At 33.9% G+C, this 27,188-nt stretch overlaps 1 protein-coding gene across 1 annotated transcript; it reads left to right on the plus strand.

The window, feature by feature from the left end:
* The first annotated feature begins 279 nt into the window (after nt 1-279).
* LOC120350247 (hepatoma-derived growth factor-related protein 2-like) lies at nt 280-26,902 on the plus strand. The gene is made up of 7 exons (XM_039422829.1): nt 280-445; nt 2,062-2,190; nt 12,860-13,070; nt 16,458-16,674; nt 20,709-20,834; nt 25,086-25,157; nt 26,867-26,902. Exons 1-7 carry the CDS (start codon nt 316-318, stop codon nt 26,900-26,902), a joined length of 921 nt encoding a protein of 306 aa, XP_039278763.1. The 5' UTR covers nt 280-315.
* Nucleotides 26,903-27,188: the final 286 nt, after the last annotated feature.

Genomic DNA, 27,188 nt, shown 5'->3' on the forward strand with positions numbered 1-27,188 from the left:
TACTTCTGAAGTTTTAACCTTCACGCACATACGTGGGGTGCTCACAGCACCCCAGTGCTAAAATATGAAAGAAATTATGGTTTAGAGGTTGGCTGCACTGCTCAGCCTTTCAGTACCTTTCAGCTGAAGGTCATTCTCTGTGACTAGTCACATTCCAGAATTCAGTTGCATTGTGTATTGTCTTTATTTATCGATTTGTGCTCTAGGGTGCTACCAGCACCCCACGTATCTTCTTAAGTATATATTTTTTTAAATAGTTTATTCAAGTTTTATCCTTCTCAATATGTAAGTTTCGGGTTTTCTTCGAAAATAACAATGGATATCAACAGTCTAAATTCACAGCAACTGTATAATTTATTAAATGATGATCAGAAAGAAAATGAAAGTGATGGAATTGCTGATTCTTCAGAAGATGAAGGCCACCAGGAGGAAGAAATCAATTTACATCAAGATGATCTAGAACTTTCTAATGTCAGGTTAGGTAGCTCAGATCTATCAGATCATAACTATCAAATTTTAGATGTTAAGTTGCAGGGCCAGAATCCAAGCAGAGAAAAAAACTTTTGTGAAAGAAATTCAGCAATATGAGCTAGGAAATATAAATTGTTTGAAGCAGAAACTGCTTCAAGAAAATTGGAGTAGTGTTTATAACAGTTGTAACCTAAATTACAAATATAAGCAATTCATTGATACTCTAAGATTTCACATTAGTGTATGCTGTCCGATAAAAAAGTCAAAGTAAAAAGTAAATTAAACAAAGTAGATGAATGGATAACTGAAGATATCCTTACTCAAAGAAATATTGTTAGGGAAGCTTATGAGGAATTTAAATTAGTGAGGGATGTTCCGAGTGAGGTCAAATACAAATGTCTAAAGAAAAACTATGCAAAAGAAGTGAGGAAAGCTAAGTGTAAGAAAACAGCTGAAATATTAACAACTAGTACCAATTTTAACTCTGCTGTTTGGGAGGTAATTAATAGAAATAGGAGAGCAGCTCAAAAGGATACAGTTACTAATGTCCCTAGGATAATCGATGAACATGGAAATTATATGGATGATAGTATAGACATTTGTAACTTTTTCAATAAATATTATCAACAGGTTGCATATAATCTCCAAAAGTCACTGAACACTAATACTTATAATACAACTACATTAAATGCTGAGCCAATTGAAAAGGTATTTAAATTTCATCCATTATCAAGAGATGAGTTGTCAAGAATAATAAAAAATTTGAATAACAAAGAAACAGTAGGATTGGATGGGGTCTCAAGCAAAATTTTAAAAGATTGTGAAAATGAATTACTGGACCCTTTATTGCATCTCCTTAATACTTCACTAGAGCAGGGTATTTTCCCTGATGATCTGAAACAAGGAAAAATTTTGCCAATTTTCAAGAGCGGTGATTCTGAAAGAGTTGAAAATTATAGACCCATTAGTATTCTAAATGTAATAAGTAAAATTTTTGAAAGAGTAGTTTTAAATAGGTTATTGATGCACCTGGAAGAAATTAATTTCATATGTGATGAACAGCATGGGTTCCAGAAAGGGAAATCTACTAAGACTGCAATAGTATCCCTTGTTGAAAGACTAATAGATATAATAGATTCAGGTGAGAAGGCAGCCGCAATATTTCTTGATTTATCCAAAGCTTTTGATTGTGTGAACCATAGAATATTATTGGAAATACTAAAAACTGTAGGTGTGAATGGTATAGAACTAAAATGGTTTGAATCATATCTCATAGGTAGAAACCAGTGTGTTGAGCTTACCAAGGTGGATGGGAATGAAATAGTAAAAATTAAATCTCAAAAACTGGAGGTCCAGGCTGGAGTACCTCAAGGCTCAATTCTGGGTCCCTTACTGTTTCTGTTGTATGTGAACCAATTACCAAAAGAGTTAAAAGATCACAGAGCTCTGTTGTTTGCTGATGACACATCGCTTATCTTTAACAATTATTTATTAGATAGTCTAGAAATAAATGCTTTTACTGGAGTACAGTCAATTGTCCAATTCTTGAAGCAAAGGCAATTAACAATAAATAGTAAGAAATCAATTTACATCAAGATGATCTAGAACTTGTGCATAACAGTGAATCAGAAGAGTCGAACAGTGAAGAGGATAGTGATGATCAACTAAATAATGAAGAAGATGATTTCATGATAGATAAGGACAAAATAACTAAATGGTGTAAATTTCCATCATATATAGTAATGTTCGAACCAGAAGACATAATATTTTTACTGAGTCAGCAGGCCCAAAACACGTTTCTAGGGATGCCAAAACACCAATTGACTGTTTCAATTTGCTACTTGATGATGATTTGATCAAACTGATTTCTCACTGTACAAATATCTATATAATGAGAGTGCAGCCTAATTATGTAAATAAGAGATTTTGTAGACTAACAGATGAGATTGAAATACGTGCAGCAATCGGTATTCTTCTACTTGCTGGATCATTCCGTGGTGGCAAACAGAACCTAAAGGATCTCTGGGAGCATATACAGATATTTTCTACTGCCATGTCTTTGAACAGATTTTTATTCATCATGCGATGCTTGAGATTTTATGACATAAATGATCGTGATTTGCGAAAGGCACAGGATAAATTGGCTCCAGTTCGAGATATGTTCACTAAGTTCATATTCAATTGTCAAAATGCGTATGCCATCTCTGAATATTGTACTATTGATGAGCAGCTTCCAGCTTTCAGGGGAAAATGTCACTTCAAGCAATATATTCCCAGCAAGCCAGCTAAATATGGTGTGAAAATACAAACTCTTTGTGATGCTAAAACTTGGTACACAATCAATATGGAGGTTTATGCTGGTAAGCAGCCTGATGGACCCTTCAAGATTTCCAATTCTGCTAGAGATGTTGTTTTAGATTGATTGAGCCTATTATTGGAACTGGAAGGAATACCACAACTGACAATTGGTTCAGTTCTGTACAATTGACTGAAGAACTTCTTCAGAGAAAATTGAGTTTTGTTGGTACGCTATGAAAGAACAAACCACAAATTCCAAAAGAGCTCACCAATGTAAGTCAAAGACCTGAGAAGAGTACAATGTTTGCATATAAAGATAATTTATGACACTTCTATCCTATATTCCCAAAAAAAAGAATGTAATTCTCTTATCGAGCATGCACCCAGAATCAAGCAGCATTGATTCAACAGGTGACCATTTTAAGCCTGAAATAATAACATTTTATAATTCAACGAAAGGATGTGTTGACACTGTTGATAAACTGTGTGCAACTTACAGTGTTGCTCGGAAGTGCAAACGTTGGCCCTTAGTTGTGTTTTTTAGAATTAACATCGCTGGAATAAATTCACTCATCATCTACACAGCTTACAATAATGGACATGATCTACTGGGTAGGATGAAATTTCTTCATAATCTGTCTCTTTCTCTAATGGATCCACACATCAAACAAAGAGCACTCAACAAGAACCTACCAACAAAAATTAGAAGAAGAGCAGCAAAAGCAGCCAGGATTGAACCATCGCAACCATCGACTTCTGGTACTCAGCGTACTTCTGGAAGATGTGTTGTGTGCCCCAGGAAATCAGACAAAAAAACAAAATTTTCATGCACCGTTTGCCAACTTTTCATGTGCTTGAACCATATGAAAAATATTTGTGAAAAATGTTTGGAGAACAGACAAAGCCCTGAAGTTTCCTGTAATGATGATGAATAACATGGACAGAAAATAAAGTAGATGTGAAATATCAATAACAGCCAAATGCTCATTAAAATGAAAATTAAAAATACCTTAAATTTGAATAAAACAAAATTATTATTGATTTTTTTAAGCTACTGCTAATAAAATGTTAATATTTTTATCTTTAATCTGCTTTCTTCTTTCCTACAAGATCTCATTTCCAAAAAAAACATTTATAATAATATTCATATTATTAAATTAAAATTTCTCATTAGCCCCATTAACAAGAATACTTAAAAATGTCAAAAGAGATGATTCTGGTGAGTATATAAGCAATTAACTTGAATCCAATTGAAAAAATGGGGTGGGGTGTCAGTAGCACCCCACGTATGCACTAATGTGATTTTATTGGACGTATGTGCGTGAAGGTTAAAAATACCCTCCATTCATCATACTGAATAATTAAAATTTCATGGAAACAGAGGAGTGTAAATGGTAAAGACCGTAAGTGCCAAAAATGTGAAAATCGAGATTTTTAGCTCAGAAGATAGTATGTGCCAAGGGTAGTAACCTGGTAACACTCCCAAGTGCCAGAAAAAATTAATGAGTTTGGAGAGACGTTGGAAGGTAGCGCTAGTAGCGTATGTACCGGCTGACAGATCTGGTGAAGAACGTAAGTGCCGCCGCCATGCTTCCGTTTTCTATTAAATATTGAGGTTAGTTTAGCGCTCGGTGTCCATGCGTGCTAACAGGTGACGCGTCGCATTATTAATATTTTGCTGTGAGTTCTTTTTTTGAAAAATGAATGATTCCGCATCCCCTACAAAAACCAAACGAGTGAATAAATCTCGACAGCTTTCACGAATGAGAGGGCAGCCTTACACAATATCAACTGGTAGATTGGTTCCTGCAAAGACTCCTCCATCTCATCAACAAACGTGTAAATGTAAATTCGATTGTGGTAAACTATCCAGTGATTATAAACTAGAACTGTTTACAAAGTTTTACAAATTGGACCAAAAGGAGCAGGGAAATTATTTACTAAATCGACTAACACTGATAAACATAGGCAGGCGCCGTCATGGTACCTATGAAAGTCCATCCGAGAGCAGGAGACAAACAACAGTTTCGTATACAATTCCAGATGAAACTGGCAATCATATTAGAATTTGTTGCAAAACATTCCAAGATATATTTTCTGTTACTTCTCAACAAATAAAAACTATTCAGAAAAAGAAGAAAATGGGTAAACTAGTGTACAATGATGAGCGGGGAAAAACAGAAGGTGCAAATAAACACAAATTTAAATTTACTGATGACGAACGTAATTTGGTGAGAGACCATATAACTTCCTTCCCCAGAGAAGAGAGCCGCCACTACTCAAGGAGAAAATCTTCGAAAGAATACTTGGTCCCGACTTGAACTACAATAAACTTTTCCTTTCTTTCAAAGAAAAATACCCAGATACCCGTGTTACTTACCGGTTCTACACAACGGTTTTTAAAGAAGATTTAAAAAATTTGTCATTCTCCAAACCAAAAACTGATACATGCAAAACGTACGATAAATTGAATGTGTTAGTTAAAGCTTCATCCATCCCCATTGAGTAGCAAAAGGCTAGTGAAAACTTGGAACTCCATCTTAGGCGTTCTGAAAAAGCTTACGATCTGATGGAATATGACATTAAACAATCTCAATTACCAGGAAGTTCCATGTGTGCAGTTAACATTGATCTGCAACAAGTACTGTTTGTTCCCACTCTTACTCATTCATCAATGTTTTATTCTCGACAGCTAGCATGCTATAATCTTTGTCTCTATAATAATTCGAATAATGACAACTACATTGTGCATGTGGGATGAAAGTGTTTCTGGGAGAGGTGGTAGTGAAGTCGCCTCCTGCTTTTTTAAAGTAATGTCATCTGGTTTTATTACAAATAGGCATATTGTAGTATATGGTGAGATAACTGTGCTGCTCAAAATAAAAACCGTATGATTTTGATGGCGGTTATTTCTTTAGTGGCTAAGGGATACTTCGATGTGATAGAGTTGAAGTACCTGATTTCTGGACATAGCTATATGAGTTGTGATAGGGACTTTGGTCTTATCGAAAAACGAAAACGAACAATGAAGGCAATGATTCCGAAAGAATTGGGGAACATTGTGACAATAAGTGCTAGACCACAAAACCCTTTCAAAGTTATTGAGATGAGTGAAAATGATTTTTTTGACTTCGGTGCATTAGCCAAAGAGTTTATCAAAACTGATCACCTCAAACTAAGTAAAGTTTCTAATCTGCGGGTTGTTAGCATTCAACCAGGAACAGTTGAAATTAAATACTCCCATAATGAACTGGTCGAATGGAAAGCTTTCAAGGTGATTAGAAAGGGGAAGAAAATAAGTGGCTTGCCAATCAATACTGGACTTCCTCGGATTTTACAAGAAAGAAAACTGAGTGATGAAAAGAAGAAGGACCTACTATCTATGACAGAATTTTTGGAACCCAAATACAGAGACTTTTATAAAAACATTTGTGGTGTGAGCCAATATAGTGCTGATTTAAGTGAGGATTCTGATTCTAATCAGTAGCCTCGATCAATACTACAGCCTCGAAGCTGAAAATTAGGTGTTTTTCACAATACAAGGAGCATTATTGTCAGGTGTACCTGGAAATCTATATGAAATAGAGCGCTCTACGTGATCTCAGATTGTAGAGCACAAAAATACGCCCAGAGGGATTTAGAATTATACATCTGAATGGTAACAATAGGAAGATATTGTTGATCAAGAACTAAAATTCATCAAAATTGATTTTTTTTCAAATTTCACTCATTTTTGAAAAATCATAACTCAGTTCTTATTGGAGATAAAGAGTTCCGAATGATCTCATTTTATTCAGAATTTTAAAATCTAGAAAAAAGGCGAGAGCAAATTTTTCTGTCCGATTACAAGATTTGGCAGAAATAGCTGAAAACTGGAAAATGAGCCGAAAATACGATGTTTTTGGGCCACTCTGTATCTAGCACAAGGAAATTTTGCATGAAGAAATTGGTTCTGGAATCCTCTTATGTACCCAAATAATATATTAAGAAATCAGAACTACAATATAAATTGCATGCACCAATGTATATAGTGACTGGACTACTGGCTTGCAGTTGCTGAATTTTTCAATCATTCTGTATTTTGAATTTGTTGATCCCAGCTATCCCAGTTGATAGTATATTAATGGTGGCACACCATTCAGCCGCTATCCTTGACTTAGAAACTCCTGAGAGGCCAAAATACGTTTTTCCGAGTATGCTTGACAATTGGAGAAATAATTTCATCTATTTCTGAGAAATTTTCTCGCTTTCACCACCTACTTATCTTTTGAAACAAAAACGTTTCTAGTATGTCGAGGATTTCATGTTTTCTGCTCGAAATGTCTCGACATTGACAAACATAATTATTGATTGAAAAATAACTATGGGTCGTATGAAAATGATCCAGACACCAATATAAAGGAGACAGTCTCCCAGTTCATTTGATATAAAATTATCACTCATTACGACGCTACATGATTCTGAGAGAAGTGATATTCAAAAGAAAAACGAATCTTTGCGATGTTTCCAATTTTATAATAAAAATTAAATTTCCTTTTAATCCTTCAACCCTGAAACTTTTTTTAGCATTACTAGGATATCGGGGATGATATTATACATCAAATTCTGACGTTGATTGGAAATTTGAGAAAGTTGCAATTTTACACGATTTGGCAACCCTGTAATTTCTTCGGATGGAGGGCCAAGTCTCAACTTGTTTTACACAAACTATAGTTCTCATGGCTTCAGAGCTTTCGAAATGGCTTTATCCAGATTTCTAATGATATTTGTTCAGAATAAGCATTTGCTCTTTTGGTGCAACCCCAGCCTTAGATCGTGATATAAGTGTATATCGTGTATTTTATCATGATTTTCTGATTAAGGAAAATTGAAAAAAAATATCGAGTGGGCTATATTCAGAGAAGCAGTACACAAACATCTGACACAAATACAATCAAATATTAGTAATATGAGTTTCTGAATATTTTTCATCTACACAGATGCAGTATGGAATTTATTGTAAGGTAACCTGCTAAATTTTATTAGTGGATTTGAAAACTTGATGTACATGAAGACAAATCGTTCAAAACAAGTAATGATTATCAACATAAATTTGAAACAAACATTTATTACAAAATTGATTGTTCTACTACCAATGTATAACAAAAAATGTTAATATAAGGTGTGATTAATTAAAAACACCTTTGAAGTGAAACATTTTGAAGACGTTTTGACCTGTAGTCGAAATACTATCAATAACCTTGAAGTAAGGGCCAGTTTTCTGAGTCAGATAACCAACAACAGGTCGAAACGACGTCATAGCTAAAAAGTGAGTATTTCACTTCAAAAGTTTTCTTTATTCCAAGTTGAAATTGAAAGTGAAAAAGAGTGAATTTGAACACAATGAATGACCTATTTTATCCATTATGATGAAGAATTCAACAAAATTATCAGATTTTTATTTATGCCTTGCTAATGATTAAGAAGTATCAGATACAAGTTATGAAGCGTTTTAACATTCTATGAAGTACTTGAAAATAATTTGGGGTAATAACAATGAAATACAGTACGTGTCCCGTAGCTTTGCCTCCATGCCTTTGAAACTACTCAATTCAATTCATTTTTATTCAAGAACTTCATACATTACATAGTATGTAAAAACAAAGTAAAGGCGATAAATTAATATATACTATATATATAGACAAGATATGGTTCGCGGGGTGATATTCCTACTTTAATAAAAAAACATATTCTCCAGAGTACCTAGATCCCTAGATGGAGGAAGCTACCTACAGAATGATGTTCGATGTTTTTGAATGGGTAGTACTGTAGTCTAGTTGCTCTCCGCCGATAGGCAAAACTACAGGACCCAGACTGTATGTAAGAAATATTTGCCTCATTCAAAGGTTTGATTAAATTATTCAGTTGAGACATATTTAAAGCAGAGTATGAATATGATATAATATAAACACAGTTTCTCTTTTAATTAGAAGTGAAAAGAAAGAATATATTAAAAATTTCATAAATGCTTACCAGACCATCAATTTGAAAGTAATACATCTTATCTAATTTTCCTCAACTTTGAGTGATAATTCAATAATTCAGGTACAAATGTTTTATACTGTAATTACATTATTTGAATGAATTCAACATCAATTACAGTGGGATACAAGGTTGTAATACTGCATGTTTTAGAACGTAATAATTTTAGCTAAATAGTTACCAGTCATTTTTTTTAATTCTAGCCAAAAAATAATAATAATTCAAATATTCAATGAAACCTATATAAATAGAACTGCTAATGTAAATTATAGTAATAATAATAATAATAATAATGACACTATCTGCAACAGAAATCCTAATTCTATTTATATAGCTTCCATTGATATTGAAATAATGACATATTCTTCTTTTTTCTTAGAAAAACTTGGAAATGGCTTGAAAGTCGAAACTAGTTGTTCTTTATACAGAGTGAGTCAGAGTCATATTTATGGGAACCCTTCAATAAGTTGGAGACTGTTGCAGATATAATACTGCAAATTTCAGCATAAACTATTGGTCAAATACTCTGCCTTTTGAAGCACAACTGAATTTCAACCCCTCATAAGGGGTTGACTTGGGGGGTTGTACCTCGAATATTTTAAATGTAAACACCCATTCCGTGTAGTACATCATTTTAAAGGTCTTTTCCAAGAAAGATGACTCCAATAAAAATGTTATATGATACTTGTAACTAAAATGGCGGCTGATTGAAGTTTTAGTTTTTAAAGAAATGAGGGGTTGTATTTCAAAAATTTGGACAAGCCTAACACATTAAATTAATAATGACCAGCATCCAAATCTGATCAAATATTATGTTATATATCTTTGACAAATGAGAGACATATACAACATATATTTACCTTCGAAGTCGCTAATAATCATAATACATTCAAAATTATATTCTTCATGAGTTTATAATTTATTGCTCACTGAGATTCTTTGAAAAAATGGTAGTAGCAACTAGTAGTAAAATAAATTTCACATGGGCAATTGTAAAATTAAGTGGAATATCTTGTCCCTCTAGGTTTTTTTCTTTGAAAATGTTATTATCAGTGCTTACCAATATTTTATGAAAGAAACAAGACCGTATTTACAAGATATCAATAGAATTTACTGGGAATTTTTTTTTCAAAATAAAGCTCTTATAGGCGCATGGAATGTAACCTCCATGGATGTCCCCATCCATGTTTTTATAACTTTGACTTGTGATATATTGAAAAATATTACTGTTATTGTTATTATTATCTTATAACAGTGATAAATGATATTAATCAATCCCTACACCCAATAGCATTAGGAACATTACACATTTTGATAGCCAAAATTAAAATTGTAAAGTTGTCCCTTGGTTTGGGCGCAACCACCATGGACAGTCTATTGAAGTTCTAAAAATGCACACTGGATAGCAGCACTGTCCATTGTTCATTCCTTGGACCAGTTATAGAATAGACACGCTGGGAAGTCTAGCCTCTGAAGCCAACATCTGCAGCCAAATCCACCCATCTTGACGTCACAACCAAGCTAACAACAATGCATTGAATAACAACAATGTAAGTTAAACACCACAAACACTTACACAACAAACTCAAAAATGTTTTCTATAATTATTTCTCTTAGACCAGTTATAGAATAGACACGCTGGGAAGTCTAGCTTCGGAGGCCAACATCTACTGCCAAATTCACCCACCTTGACGTCACAACGGTGACGTTACGCATTGTATTGAAAACTTTCAGATTGTGTCTATTTCAGATTCATAGTGTTTTTAGGTTATTTCTAGCTACGGGCAAAAACGATATCTGTTAATTTATGATGTGTTATGTGATATCGGCTTTAAAGTTATAATGTGTTTTGAAAATAATAAGGTACGGTAGCATACAAAACTAATTTATTGTCATGCTGCAATGAGTTCACTTACATCATAACCAAGGATAATATAACAGTTACAACTTACAATATTTATGTGTATAAATTTCAACTTACGCATGAAAAGATATTCCACTTTTTTTCCTGAAAATTTCAGTGCAATTATATGCTGCACAGAAGATTACCATTTTCATAAATAATAATTACATAAATAAATGATAATCTGCTATGGAAAACAAGCTATGTTTAACAACAATGTCTATATGATGCGTGACGTCACTGTTGTGACGTCAAGATGGGTGTATTTGGCAGTAGATGTTGGCTTCATCGACTTTTAGTATGAATATACAATTGGCCGTGTCTATTCTATAACTGGTCTAAGGTTCATTCCAAGGTCTATAAATACAGGTCATGACACAATCCCGTGATGCATTGCAAAATCGCCATTTTATGGGGTCCTAGTTCACCAATTTTCAAATTTATCAGCTGTTATGATATAGATTGAACAACATGATGTGATTTGTTATAATTATTGTTCAATGAGTATTGCTTGGCTTTGAATTGTAAAATAAATTCTTCCCATAGAATAATAATATTTAGATTCCAACTAGGAACTAAATTGATTTTCACATTGGGAACTTCAAACTCTTTTTGAAGTTTGCCTTTTGTTTCAATGCTTTATGAATCAAAACAAGTTACAAGAATAAGAACAATTTTCAATAATAAAAAAATGAATTACCTATTGAACCATTTATTATTGAAATTTCATTATTAAAAAATCGAAAACCTGAATTCACATATTATCTGAACCAGAATATTGTTCTTTCATTACCAACATTGCTTATAAGCAACGCCAACTTAAAGTCATGATTACTACAGTTAGCATGGTACTATGTGCTTTATCTACCATAGTTTCTTATAAGCAACGTGTTAGTTAACTATTCTATCACCAGAGACCAGCACTTTCCACAATAGCATTGAATAATTCGCAGAATCGGTTTTCATGTACGCCACTATAACAGCCTTCAAAATCCTTGATGTTTCATGAAGTATATAAATACATAGAATTGACATTTTTCGAATTGAAACATGAGCCGTCTAGTATCAAACTCGGCTATCTCCACTTTTTGACGAAATTGGGTTATGGGTGCATTCTGATTCTTCAATAGATTCTCTATAATAATAGAATGTTTGTTGGCTTCAAACTGAACTAAATTCCTTTATAAAAGGCATTTGAAATTCACCGTTGGTATCAAAAACAACTATCTCCACAATAATCAGCTAGAATCAAACTTGACTATCTCCAGCAGCCAATGAGCGTTCAGAAAACAGTCACGTGGCTCACATAATATAATCTCACTTTCAGTGTAGCGATTACAGATAGCTTCCAGTTGAACTTTCACAGTTTTCGTTTGCAGATTCAATCAAGATTATAATTGAGGCACTTAGAACCAGAGGGATGTAAGTGACATTTTCCAATAATATGAGTTAAATAGCAAAATGCGAAGATGAAACATATATTTATTTGGTGGCAAAAGGATTTAAGTGAACTATGTAACAGATGCTGCATTCTGGTGGAGAAAAAAAATACTACTCACAGAAATGGCCCATCAGCTGAGTGGAAGAAGGATGCAAGCATGCTTACATCTCTTTGGTTCCAAGCAAACCCACGTTCAGCTGATATTATTGTTGCTTCAAGTTGACAGTTCTGTGACTTTCATATTTCAGAAGGTTTATTTTCAAAATATGGAATATGATGATACAAGCTCGATGTCAAGTAAGTATTATTTTTATTATGTTGATTAGTATTTCAATAAATGACATGATTATTTCAAGTGAAACTAATAACTTTTGGGTTATACTTTGTAGGTTATCTTATGTTAGTTTTTAAGCTAATACCATCAAATATTAAACAAACTTTACAAGCTCAAGGGTAGTGGATTTTCAGTTGAAACTATACTAACATGGCTTTACAGTTTACATGTAACCCCAAAAAAACTTTTTCTTTTAAACTTTTGCAACAAAATTTTCCTTTTTGCTAGGTTAGGCTAGCATTTATTGAATAGGTATTGTGGCTTCGAAATATTTTGCTGTTACTTGTAAACTCATTATACTTTCCCACATCAGTTAAACTATTTTAATAATCTCAACCTTAATATCTCTGGTCATTTTTCAAACAAGTCAATGTTGTATCTTCTGTTCCAGGCCCTCCAGACAACACAGATGATGACCAAGATTTTAATCCTGATGGAGATGGAAATGTGTCGACTTCATCTGCTTCTGAGCCTCAAACCCCAGCTCCAAGATCAAGAAAGCGGCTACGAAAAGAAGGACTTTGGAGGAAAAATAAAGCAAAGTCATTACGTGATTCAGGTAAAGAGTATGTTGGATTTCAAAAGGTGTTGAAGCGAGCTAAGTGCGTACAGGCATATGACCACAATTGCAGATATAAATGTAAATCTTTCACTGAAGAGGACAGAGAATCTATTTTTAAAAATTATTGGTCATTGAACTCTTGGAACTTACAAAGTGCGTTTATCAATGTATGCATGGAAAAACTTATTCCAAAACGTAAACAAGGGGATGCAGCAAAAAACAAAAATGTCAGTGTAGTGTAGTGTTAAAGCTTTAGAACAAAAGGGTTTGCAAAATGTTTTTTATAAAAACACTGGACATTAGTGTGAAACGTTACGATAATGTTTTGAAAGCTAGGAATGAAACAGGTGTTCCTTATGCAGACATGAAGGGGAAACATGCTCCAAGCAACATGATATCTGATGATACCATAAAGGTCGTGAAAAAACACATTGAGTCCTTTCCCAATTATTCAAGTCATTATTCTAGATTGAAAAACCCTAATAAAAAGTACCTCTCCAATGAACTCTCTATACATAAGATGCATGAGCTCTATTTGCAATACTGCAAAGAAGAAAACATTGAAAATCCAGTTAAGGAGAGTTACTATAGACATATCTTTACTACCTGTTACAATCTTAGTTTTAAGAAGCCTCAATCTGACACTTGTAATACGTGTGATATTCTTCAAAATAAGATTGATAATGGTCAAAACCAGAACATTGTTGATGATGCTAAGACTAGAAAAGAGTTTCATCTGTGTAAAGCAGAAAAGGCTAGGGCAGCAAAAGAAGAAGCTAAAAATCTTGCAAAAGAGAACTCATTGACAACAAAAGCTATATGCTTTGATTTAGAAAAAACTCTCCCAACTCCACTCCTTACATGTTCAAAGGTATATTACATGAGACAGCTTTGGACTTACAACCTTGATATTCATGATCTAGGCAATGGCAGTGCATCAATGTTTATGTGGCATGAGGGAGAAGGATCAAGAGGATCACAAGAAATCGGATCATGCCTGTTGAAGTTCACAGAACAACTTGACCCTAACATCACTCATCTCATTGCATTTAGTGACAATTGTGGCGGCCAAAACAAAAGCAGGTTTATTATCAAGTTTTGGATGTACATTGTACAAAATACCAATATCAAAACCGTTGATCACAAATTCCTGATTTCTGGCCACTCATTCATGGAGTGTGATCAGGATTTTGGGATTATTGAAAATGCCAAAAAGAAACAGCGATATGTCATTGTCCCTGAGGATTGGATGAATGTGGTAGCTGGTTCCAGTCGCAAATTCCAAGTAGTGAGAATATCTCAAGATGATTTTAAATCAGTGGAACCCATGAATGACATTGTTATTGATAAGATCCCCGGAATAAGTAAGTTTCAATGGATAAGACTCCAAAAATCTGAGCCATTCAAACTCTATTACAAAGAGTCATTGAATGAAGACTTAGAATTTCTCACTAAGAGCATGATACTACCAAAAAAAAAAAGGAAGACCAAGTGCCACCTTTGGGCTCAAGCCATTGTACAATGAGGCAGTCAAAATTGCTCCTCCAAAATACAGAAACCTTCAGGAGCTTTTAGTATTTGTGCCGCCCATTCACCATCAGTTCTACAAGGACCTAAAAACAAGGCCGCCAACAAGTAGACACAGTAATGAAAATGAAGAACTAGATGAAGAAGACTTGGACAGAGTGTGGGACTCTGAGTAATCTCTCAAGTATCTGTATTTTCTTTTTTACGTTTTTTAAATATTTTTTGACTTAATTGAAGTTTAATCTCTAGTATTTGTATTTCGTTTTCAATTTTTCATCAACAGGATCCGTTGCTGGGTGATAAGCACTGATAACATCCTTGAAATAAGACAATTTTTCCAAGCTGGACCATTCATCTCCATAATGGGTTTTGAGAAGTTTTTCAAAAATTCAAATTCTTTCTTTATTCAAAAAAAAAAAAAATAATTATACAATCAAATGCATTCCAAAAATCAAATACAATATTGTTTCCTAATTTCTAATATGTGTTCCCTATAGGCTACCCTGTGTGGGGACACTTGAATATATATAATAAATATTTATATACAAATTTAAATATTATATCATGAAGAACATAATAATTGAATATGGTATTATATTGAAATAAATCAATATGTCAATATTTATAATCATTCTTGCACACATTCATACGCACACACATTCACATATGCGCACACATTCATACGCACACACATTCACACATGCGCACAAACACACACACACACACACACACAAACACACACACACACACACACACACACACACACACACACACACACACACACACACACACACACACACTTACACAAAACTTAAAACTATGTACGGAGTGGTTGCTGTTTTTTTTCATATTTGGTTCAATTTTATTCATAGTTAACGTTTCGTTTTTTTTTCAAAGTGCTGATGTAATTCAACATCCCCTATTTTTGCTGGCTTGATATTCATAGCATTTCCTTTTGCAATTTCAGAGGGATTAATATCGCTTGTTTCAAAATTTTTTTTGCAATGGATTTGAAATGATTCAATGAGGTATTATAGTATTCCTCACCTTTAATGAGGACATTACGTTCATTTGTTGTTGATTTTTTGAAAATAAACCGTTTACTACAAGAAATTTTGAAATGCCAGGATGCAGTGGACTTGAAAACTCGTTTGGCTTCACCCATCCAGTCCAGTATGCTGCAGTCTTCACCCATTCTCTGAATTTTTGATCTATTCTCTATTATTTTGAGGTAGTCTTCAGGATTTGCGATTACATCATTTTTTCGAATTTCCCTTTCTATCTGACCAAAAACTCGGTCAGAGGGCAAGAATGAGTGCCCACGCACAGGAAAAATGATTTTTATGAAAAAAATATTTTTTTGTGCTTGAAGCAGAAAAATTCATTCATTTCAACCTTTAATTCATTCTTGATTTTTTTTGTTCTATGTAACTCTCCCACTCTTCTTTCTTTGAAAATATGATACAAAATCTAGATAAACAAAAGAAATTGAAAATGGAACTAACATTCATAGTAAGAATTACTTCAGTTATCAGTTGACTAGTGAGAGTGATTGGTAGCACATGGCACATTATATACAGTATTGTGTTTCGTGGATCTCCTGCGATTTTTTTTATAGCCAAGTGAGAGTGGTAAAAATTCTAATTAAAAAGTGAAGTTTCTGATAATAGCATAGACTAAATACATAGACTAGCTAGTATATCTACGCTAATAGTGAACAAGTTAATATAATAATGTAAGTTGGATGAAAATGTGCCTTCAACCTTCACATCGGAGGAAATTCAGAAACTATTATTTTCTATTTCTAAATATATTTATTTTAATTTTAACCATGCGCACAGATACTTTGGGCCAACTGTAAACTGTAAAGGTAAACCTAGTATTTTTTATTTGTTTTCAGAAGCTTCTGCAACATCACCGAGGACAACGAAGGGAGTGCTTATGACGAAAATGATGACTCAGTTCCTTTCGATGTATCTGAAATTGAGCAAGAAACGCAAACAGATGCAGCAGCTCGATCCTCGCCTCAGCCTGTGCCTCCGAAACAAGTGTCCACCAAAGAAGTCTTGTCTAAGAACGAAACTACTCTGTCAAAGAAAACTACTTTCCGCGATAAAGTTTGTTTTGCAATCGAAAAACGCTCCAAAGAGAGAGATACAATTATCAAGAATCTGCTTGAGAAGGATGAAGAAACAGACGATATAACTTTATTTTTTAAAAGCATTGCAAAAACTGTTCAAAAGATGCCCCCTAGCTTGCAACAGCGAGCTAAGTTGGAAACATTAACTTTAATTTCAAATATAGAATCCGATATGTGGGCGTCACGTCAGGGAACATCTGCAAATAACCAAATGTTTATGATCTCTTCTCCTTCGTCTTCTGATGCCAGTTTAATGTCATCAACGTCCCAATATGGCCAAACTCAGCAGTGTGGTGGGCAAACTTTATCTACCCAGCAGTATGATCAGAGTACAACAATTATGGATCCATACAATATGCCCAGTGGAAAATCTCCAATGTTCACTAACTTCATGAGTTAGTTTATTGAGACTTAATTTGATTTAAAGAGACTAAGTGTATTTGATAAAAATTATCAAATAATAATTAATTATCAAAAAATAATTATCATTTTATTGGAGTTTATATCTCACATCAGGTTTATTTTTCTTCTAATTACTTCTACTTATCATTTTGAACACCAGAACAGAACTTATGCGTCTGCTTGTTTATTCTTGTGTTAATAAAATTGTGTTATTTTCAAAATGAGCAATCTCAGTTAATGAATTTACTTTCCCTTGTTCAACCTTCCCTCCTTTGCTGGTCCCATACATCATGAAATATTCTTGAATTTCAGTTGTATTAGGTAATCATTGCAATCAAATAATCCAACATGATGCGGCTGGGTTTTTATATGCAAAGATGTATTTAAACCTAACCGAAACATAAAACCTTTATACTCTCACTCCTTAAACAAAAGCTCTACTTGAACCTTTTCCTATTACAATATATGGGTTTTTATAATCATTCTAAAAAATCATTGCTTTACAAAAATTAAATAAGAATAAAAAATATATCCTACCTTAACGTAAGAGCTAACTTCTCATCTCCTGTGATTGGATATGGAATGTAGTTTGAAGACAACTTTTTAAGGTCCTCATTGATTAAACTAGACACAAACTGAAACTGAACTTTGGAAAGTCTAAAGAACTCAGAAAACATTCTCTCATCAGCTTGCAAATGATTGTTTATTAATATTTTGAAGTAACCTTCTTCTGTTCTCTTTGTGAATATATTATGTGTGTTAAGTCGTGGTACACTTAACATTTCTAAAATATCTTCATCTTCTAAATCTTCAACTAACAAATAACTCAGTAGCCGTTTCTTTAAACTCATCATTCAGTACTTCACTTAGCAACAGTCGAACCTCAACTGAACTAATGTTTATTAATCGCATCAGTGACAATGACCACTGCAACGATCATCGCCGAGCGATGATCGTCCACCGATAATCGTTCAACGACTATCGTTCCAGCCGCACCAGTGACAACGGACCTTAAAGCAGTATGTTAGGAGTAAACCCCACAAGTGGGGCTACAAAGTATTTACTAGGGCAGGAGCTAGTGGTATGATGTATGACTTTGAAATTTATGTGGGGAAAAACACATGTGAGCCCCAAGGATTGGGATTCAGTGGGGACATTGTTCTCACTCTCACTGAAACTATACCCAAAAATAAAAATTTTAAATTATACACCGACAACTGGTTTTCATCACTGCCTCTTTCAGCAACCTTGAAAGATGAAGGTGTGCTATTCATTGGCACTACAAGAAATGACCGGATTGGACATTGTCCATTGAGCTCCGAGGCAGATTTTATTTGAAGAAAAAAGGGCGGGGTTCTTCAGACTGGAGGATGGAAACTAATTCCAATACTGTAGTCACAAGATGGTTTGATAGGAAAAGTATAAACTTTGTATCCTCGTATGCCTCAATTGATCCTTTGGGAGAATGTAGGAGATTCAATTCTTCCAATAAGCAATTCATCAACATTCCCAGGCCTCATGTTGTATCGCTATACAACAAACACATGGGGGGCGTTGACCTGGCAGATATGTTGATTGAATTGTATCGGGTCAATTTTAAATCTAAAAAATGGTACATGAGAATTTTCTATTGGTGTTTGGCAGTGGGTGTAGTGAATGGGTGGTTATTGTACCGGCGACAATGCACACAAAAAAATGTTGCACCCAAATTCTCCTTGCTGCAATTCCAATCCTACATTGCATTCTCTTTGAGAATGGCAGGTAAAGATGTGGGAACCAAATAAAAAAGGGAAGACCTAGCTCAATGGAGGGTGAAACTGTTCCAAAAATTGTGAAGAGCTCAGTTAGTCTTCTTCCAGTAAAATATGTCCATTTGGATGGCATGCATCACCTGCCAGACATGGTATTAGGTAAGGGTCGTTGTAAAGTGTGTAAAGTTTCAACAACTCAAATGGTATGCACAAAATGCAACGTCAATCTTTGTCTGACCACCACAAAAAAATGCTACAGGAGATTCCATTGTGAATGAGTAGGCTAATGTACTGTAAATAATTTTCAAAGTAGAGAACTAATTTTAGTATATAGTATAGTAGACAGTATAGTGTATAGTATATAGTATAGTATAGTATAGTATAGTATAGTATAGTATAGTATAGTATATAGTAAAAATGTTACAGGAAATTCCATTGTGAAAGAGTAGGCTAATGTACTGTAAATAATTTTCAAAGTAGAGAAGTAATTTAGTATATAGTATAGTATAGTAGTATAGTATAGTATAGTATAGTATAGTATAGTATAGTATAGTATAGTATAGTATAGTATAGTATAGTATAGTATAATATAGTATAGTATAGTATATAGTATTTTTTACGCCATTTGACATTTCTTAGATATGTTATATTGTTTGTAGTTCATAGTTCTCATATACAAGTACAGCAGAATTAAAAAAGAACTGATTTGCTCATTAATTTTACCCGTAGCCTCCCATTGTTGCTTATAAGCAACATCCCCAAATATCAAAATCTGGTTAGGGATGAGATTTGAAAAGTGGTTCTATGTGTTATTTATCAAGGGATAATAAATAAAAATCAACCAAAAATTTTCTTTCTCCTTTTTTGAAATTTGGTAATGAAAGGGTTAAAAAGCATAATGCATGGTTTTGTTATGAGCAGATTGGAATATTTCAAATGTACCGCCATAAAGACCCCACATAATGGCCGCTCCATAAGGAACACGAGTGTCATGACCTATATTTATAGACCTTGGTTCATGCGTGAGTGAAGAGGAAGCCAGCCGTTTTGATTGCCTTATGATTGTTTCAAGCTAACATGCTTAATTTTTGTTTGAATCGTAATATTGACTTCATTTGCAGGTGAGTTCATTTTCTCTTTGTAACCTCCATGTACTCATTAAATGTTGTATCACAAATATTACATCATCACATTTTAGTTGTTTCATTTCGAATTATGATTACCTGTCAGAGCTCATAACCTCAAAGGTTTTTGATTTGTTGGTTATGTCATATAGCACATGACATCACATAGCTAATTATTGTAACCTACATGGATGTATCTCCCTCCCATGGATCATGAAATCCACGGTGGTTACTCCTCCTATCCATGGGGACATTGCACAAGATGCTATTCAAAGCCTAATAGGCTTCAGAGAGGTTAATTCATACGAAATTATTTTTATATTCTATTTTACTAAGGTACCTAATATGGATTTTATTGAAATCTATTTCTCCAGCACTATTTTGACAAGGTTTAAAATAACTATTTATTTGTTCTAATTAGTTAATCTTAACATTAAATATTAGGAAAATACTGATCAAATAATACTATAGTCAAATAAAATTGCCAAGGTTCAATTTATTTAGATACGTTTTACAAAACTAGTACTGTATTATGGTTTCATGGCAAAACACCTGCCACATCCTCAGCTAGACTGTTGATTGTTTTGTTAGAGTGAAGACTCACTGAACTTCCCTTTCCTTAAAGTAATAACATCTGTGTCTTTTTTGTTTTAAAATTGATATTGGCAATATCTTACTGTGTTATTGAGTTTGATATTTTGTATTTACATGAGTCTGATCATGTTTTTTTATAGATCAAAATGAGCAGAAAGAAGAAAAATACGGAATCTGAGAAGGAGAAGGAGAGGATACGAAAAATTAAAAGGGAATGTGAAAGAAAGAGGCGACAGAAAGTGAAAGAAGATCCTGAGCTTTATCAGGTAAGTTTACAAAAGGAAAAAGAAAGGTACAGAAAAAGAGTGGAGAGTGGAAAAATAAAAAAGGTTTCGGAAATGAATGAGAGGGAAAAAAGAGCACAGCGGAAAAAAATAAGAGAAAAAGTTAGAAAGTGCAGAGAGAAGAAGAAAGAGATGGCAATGAAAGGGAAATGGATGTGGGTAACAACATTATTTTTACTCTTCCTGAGAGCAATAATAATCTCTCTGTAGAACTCATGAAGAATATGCCCATTGTTGGCCGGGTGGGCACAGGTCGTGTAGAAAGTGGGAAGAAAATGATAAAGAGAAAAAAATCAAAATGTTATCGAGAGTTGGAGAAACTCAAGGAAAAGATGAAACAATCGAAGAAACGAGGAGATAAGTACAAGAAAAAATTCTTTCGACTAAAAAAGGAGGTTGCCAACAAGAACTCTCCCAATTCAAAAACCCAAAAATTCTTGAGAGGAGAAGGTCTCTACAAGAGTTAGAAGAGAGTTGAGATTCTCGAATGCTTTGAGCAGTCAGATTGAGGAAAATTTTAAAAATAACAAACATTCCAGAAAATCAATGAAAGCATTCTCATTAGTTTTATCAGGGAGGATAATAAAAAAATACAGGTTTATCAACAAAATGAAAAACTATGTAGGCAATTATTTAAACAAAATGAATATGGTGATTTATGAAGAAAGCATACATGATATGGTACTCTAAAAAACAGAAAAACTATGAAACGAGAAATATAAAAATAAAACGTGATGTTATTAAATTTTTTGAGCAGGACGATGTTAGCAGGCTTGAACCTGGAAAAAAGGACTGCATAACTCGGTTCAGAGTAAAGAAACAGAGACGGATTCTGACTGGTAGTTTATTCAGCCTCCATAAGAAATTTGAGGTTGAATATGAGTACAATGTACCTTATTCTGTTTTTTGTTCTTTTCGTCCTTTTTGGGTTTCAAGGCCAATATGAAATACTGCAAGACATGTCTCTGCGTAAAACATGAAAATATTGAGCTAATAATAAAAAAACTTGAAGATCTCAAAGTTATAAATTTGAATGATATTGACGGTTTGGTAAAGGCCCTGTGTTGTCTACCTGCTGAAGGATAAAGGACGAAGGAAAGTTGTATTGAAAGAAAATGTCAAGGATGCAAAGAGAAAGAAATTGAAATTTATGAATTTGAAAATCGAGAAATAGAAATTGAACAATGGAAAAGGAATAAGAAAACAATAGTTATAAGAGGCAAAGAGAAGTTAGTGATGAGAGTAGTGAAGGAAGTATTGAATAGAACTATAAAAGATGTTGTCGAAATGCTGTTGGATATGATTCCTCTATTCATGAATCACACTTTGAAAATTGCACATCAATACCGAACTATTAGTGAGTTAAAAACAGAACCTTCAAATGAATGATGTATTCCATGCATACTGGTGTGGCCTATGCCAAGACACAATATGATCAACCAATTAATTTTATCTCTTTTTGTACTCTCTCTGAGTTTGAAAAATGATGCTCCAGCTATAACAGCTCATTTTCAAACCATTCTAAATGAATTGAAAAAGAACATGGGTGATTTCAATAATCTGCACTTCCTGAGCAACAGTCCATCTACGCAATACTGCAACAGAAATATGTTTTTTCTTATGAAAGAGGTTTTGAGAAAATATGCCTCAAACAGATTCACATGGAATTATTCCGAGTGTGGCCATGGAAAAGGGGCACCTGATGGAGTCGGTGGTACACTAAAGAGAACTGCTGATAGGCTTGTAGCTGAAGGGAAAGACCTTGTAAGTATTGAGAAACTGTTTTCAGCTCTTGAAGAGAATACACACATACATCTGTTTTCTGTGTCACTAGACGATATTGAAAATATTGAAAAAGTCCTCAAGCCTGGAATAAAATCTTTTGAAGGAACAATGAAGTGTCATCAAGTCACTCTGGGAAAACATGCCACAGAATTAAATATGCGACTACTGAGTTGTCAAATGCTCAGCAGAAGATGAATGTTCTCACTACCATCTAAGAGTCTACAATGCTGGTCCTTTGGAAAGAGAGAACTGTATCCTTTTCATTACAATCTAGTACTCTTCAATTCAATCCATTACATTATTTTGATTATTTCCTAGTAAATTTATTTGTTAGATACCATCTATTCTTTCACAGTTTGCCTTAACATAATTTTAGCTATTTCCTCAAAAAAAAACGAGTCCGATATGATGAAGTTTACTCATCTTCTGGATCTGAAGAGGAAGCTGAGGATGAGACAAACAAGGAAAAAATTAAAGACGATTTAGCAATTGGAGACTGGGTGGTCGTCATATATGATGATATTTGGTATCCAGGTTAGTTTTTTTCATTTAGTATGATATTGTATTTTTGAAAGTTACTTGACCAAAAATTACCCAGTTCATTTCATCTCACTCTGTAGTAGAACTGTCAGTGGGTGGACAGTTGTGAACAGCATTTCAAAAGCAAATTATTTACTATAGAACATGAATTATTACTAAAAACATACATCATTACTAACTAATTATTAACATAACATCATTACGTGTAGTTAAATATATTATTACTATGGATGGTATTGTTCTTTAGATGATTTTTATTTTTCTTTAAATGATAGTTTATTTAAAACTAGCAGGTAACCCGTGCTTCGCAAGGGTCTTTCTTAAAACTTGATGTAATGAAATCTAGAAGAGTTCAAAATAGGCCTATAAGAATCCTCAGTTGATTAAGAATTTATATGCTGCATTTCAAGTAAATCAGTATGACCACCTTTCAATTAACCTCCTGAGCCCTGCCCTCAGATTTTATAAAACTTATTAAATTCCTAATGTCCCATTTTCATCACATTTCATTGTCCCTAAACTAGTCCTATCCAACAAAATAAAATTATCTCTGTTAGTCCTGATGTGCTATTTTCAGTACATCAACTTAAAAAATAGTCTGAGGGAAATTCTGATTTTTTTTAAGTGACAGTGTTGGCACTACTGGATTTAGCATACTAAACAGCTGCGAACAGCAACAAGCCCGTTCAGTTATAACCTCTTTGTTCAGACTTTTGAGCTAAATCCAACATGGCTGCAAAGAAACCGTTGGAAGACCATCGGTTGATGACAAGTAGGTACCTATTTTTTGTGTTAAAACTACATTAAATAGCCCAATATACTATCTTAATATTATCATTCATATGAATTATGAAAGCTGATGCATTTTGAACCTATATTTTATGAATTTCTTGGAGGTTGAATATTGAGCACACTCGGACTCAGCAATTAAAATGATGATTTCTGCTTGTGCTTTTAATAGGACATTAGGTCTATATCACTTAATGTTTCAGGAAAGTAATTTTCCACTTTATTTTTGCAGTTATTTCAGATTTGCACCCAATGTTATTTCTTTTTAATTAATTCAAACCATCACATTTATTGTAAGATGGCCTACATGAAATAGGTTTAAAATATTGATGAATACAGTACCATATTAGCAATTACCTAAAGTCAATCAAAACAGTTTTGGGCTTTGCCTGTTGTACTTACCCTTTGTATTTGATTGAAAACTTTGATTGGAAAAATTGGTCAATTTAAAACTTTTATGCTTGGTATTTTTTTTCAGCTGTGGATGATATACTGAATGGAGATGATGAAATTCTAAATGAACTCTTAAATTTGGACAACTCGGACATAGACATCTCTGATGATGAATAAGAGAAACATCCATCATTTGACAATGCTGAGCAGCTGAGGCAACTGCTTGTAGATGATGAGCCTGACGATTCTGATGCAGATCCCGATTTTGTTCCTGGACTGGTTGAGAACCCTGATAGCTCCAATGATGATGATGAACTTCCAACACCACAGGGAAAAAGAAAGGTTTGAAATTCCAGTTTACAACTGTTCAATGTGTATTATGTTGATTCCATGCATTGAGAAAAGATTATCAGGAGTATGCCTTTTTCATGGATTTCTCACACCAACATGAATAACCAATAATTAACATTCTGGTTAATCACACAAAAACTTATGACTGTGCATCTTATGTCACAATGCACTTATGACTGTTATCAGTTGTTTATTCTATGTTGAAATTAGTATCCTTGCTTAAAGGGTACTGATTTCTTTGTATTACTAATTCATTTTATTACATTTTCAATTTTATTTTAGTTTTGGAATTTGAAATTCATTAATGATAGTCATCCATGTTTATAAAATTGAATTGATTTTTGAGGTAAATAATTTTTTATTTTTTTGTTACAGAAAACCACATCACTACCAAAACCCAAACCAAAGGTATCCAGGGCAAAAAAGGACGTAGGACCCATTTGGAAGGTAAACTCTTTTGAAACAGATCCAGTTTTTCTGAGCAGACCAGCCTACAATCCTGTCCTCTGTGATGACTGGGATGATGACAGATTTATTAGTCAATATATTGATGATATTTTAAAATAATGTAATTGTGGAGAGAACAAATCAGACCTATGTTTATATAGTGGGTAAGTCTCTACAATTATCAATTAATGAGCTGAAGGTGTGGTTGGGAATTTCTTGCATCATGTCAGTTTTGCAATATCCAAAAATAAGAATGCACTGGGAGAAGAAGTAAAGAGTACCTATTATTAGTGGGGCAATGTCATGCAACAGATTTTTTTTAATCAGGAAGTCTATCAAAATTGTATTTGATAATGACATTTCCAAAGAAGAACGTGCCATGGATAGAAATTGGAAGATTCGTCCATTGGTTAACAGAGTTCTGAAAGGTTGTTGGGATCAAAATAGGGATCAAGAAATATGTATAGATGAGATGATGATACCGTTCTCCAGCATTTGTGGCATAAAACAATATGTGCCAACAAACCTAATCTGGTTGGAATCAAGGGATTTGTATTGGCAAACCCATCAGGAATTGTCTGTGATTTCATTGTATATCAGGGGAAAACAACTTTTTCTCAAGAAGTAAGTGAGGGGTTTTCTCTTGGGGAATCTGCAGTAATTCATCTTACCAAAACTCTTGTACCTGGGCATATTATATAGGGGAGAGTTGTCTGGACAGTGGCTGGTATGGGACAACACGTGTTTGCGGTGAATGACACTAGTAGCAGCACTTATCAATATTTAGTTTTGCTCCTTCTAATAGTGTAAACAAAATCACGCCATATTGAAGACAGTATTCAGTGTTGTTTGAGTGTCACAGTATCTTTATTGTTTTTCCTAGTAAAACACCTTGCACGAAGTTAGTTTTGTGGACTCACACAGGACAAACGAGTAAGTATACTGCAATATTACTATTTTCAAGATGTATTCTAGTATGTAGGCAGTTGAAACCCACGAAATGATTGCAATCGACACACTACTTTTTGAATGGCAACTAGGTTAGTTTTGAACATCAATCGGGTGGTATCGGACAGAGGCAAGTAGGGCGGTATTGGACACCAAAATAACTGGAAAAAGTGTTCAATAGGGCTGTATTTTTATTTTACAGATAAAAATGTCTAAGATTCGTGGGAAATGGAAGGAGGAAAATATGAAAAAAGCTATGGAAAAAGTGTTAATGAAGGAGTTGAGCATAAGGGAAGCTAGTGAAGCCTATTCTGTCCCAAAAAGTACATTAGGAGACCATATAAAATCAATTTCATTGGGAGGAGAAGCTTCATCTGCACCTGGGACAGCGAATAAAGGAACATTTCAAAGAACATTTGATGAGGAGACTGAAAAAGTTTTATATGACCATGTGAAATCTCTTGATAATCAGCTCATGCCCCTCAACAGAGCTGAGTTTTTGAAACTTGTCTACCAACTGGCTAAAAAAATGAATGTCCAACATCGATTCAATCGGGAGAAACAGATGGCTGGGAAAGATTTTTATTATGATTTCATGAAACGTCATAAAGATATCTCATTGAGGACAGCTGAGTCAACCAGCTTACAAAGAGCTGTTGGGTTCAACAAAGCTCAAGTGATGCGATTTTTTGATCATTTAACAGCACTGATTGAGAAATACAATTTTAATCCTTTAAATATATTTAATGCTGATGAAACAGGTGTTTCTTGTGTTCACACCAATAAACTCAAAGTGATGTCAGTCAAGGGGAAGAAGCAAGTTGGGAAATTGACATCTGGGGAGAGAGGCAGAAATGTGACAGTGTTGTTGTCAATAAATGCTGCTGGTGATTTGTTTGTTCCACCTCTTTTTGTGTATCCTCACATTCAAATTGATCAGGACTTGAAAAAAGATGCACCAGTGGGTAGTATTTTTGATGACCAGAAGAGTGGATGGATCACAGCAGAAGGTTTCTTGAAATGGCTGCAATTGTTTGTTGAAAGAGTCAAACCCAGTGAGAAAAATCCTGTTTTACTGATATT

The sequence above is a fragment of the Nilaparvata lugens genome, chromosome 3 (assembly GCF_014356525.2).
Source record: "Nilaparvata lugens isolate BPH chromosome 3, ASM1435652v1, whole genome shotgun sequence".
NCBI lineage: Eukaryota > Metazoa > Arthropoda > Insecta > Hemiptera > Delphacidae > Nilaparvata > Nilaparvata lugens.

Coding starts and splice junctions, on each gene's coding strand:
- LOC120350247 (XM_039422829.1), top strand. CDS start 316: ATGGATATCAACAGTCTAAATTCACAGCAACTGTATAATTTATTAAAT. Junction 446..2,061: donor GGAGGAAGAAATCAATTTAC/ATCAAGATGATC, acceptor AAATCAATTTAC/ATCAAGATGATCTAGAACTT. Junction 20,835..25,085: donor AAGATCCTGAGCTTTATCAG/GTAAGTTTACAA, acceptor TTTTTGTTACAG/AAAACCACATCACTACCAAA.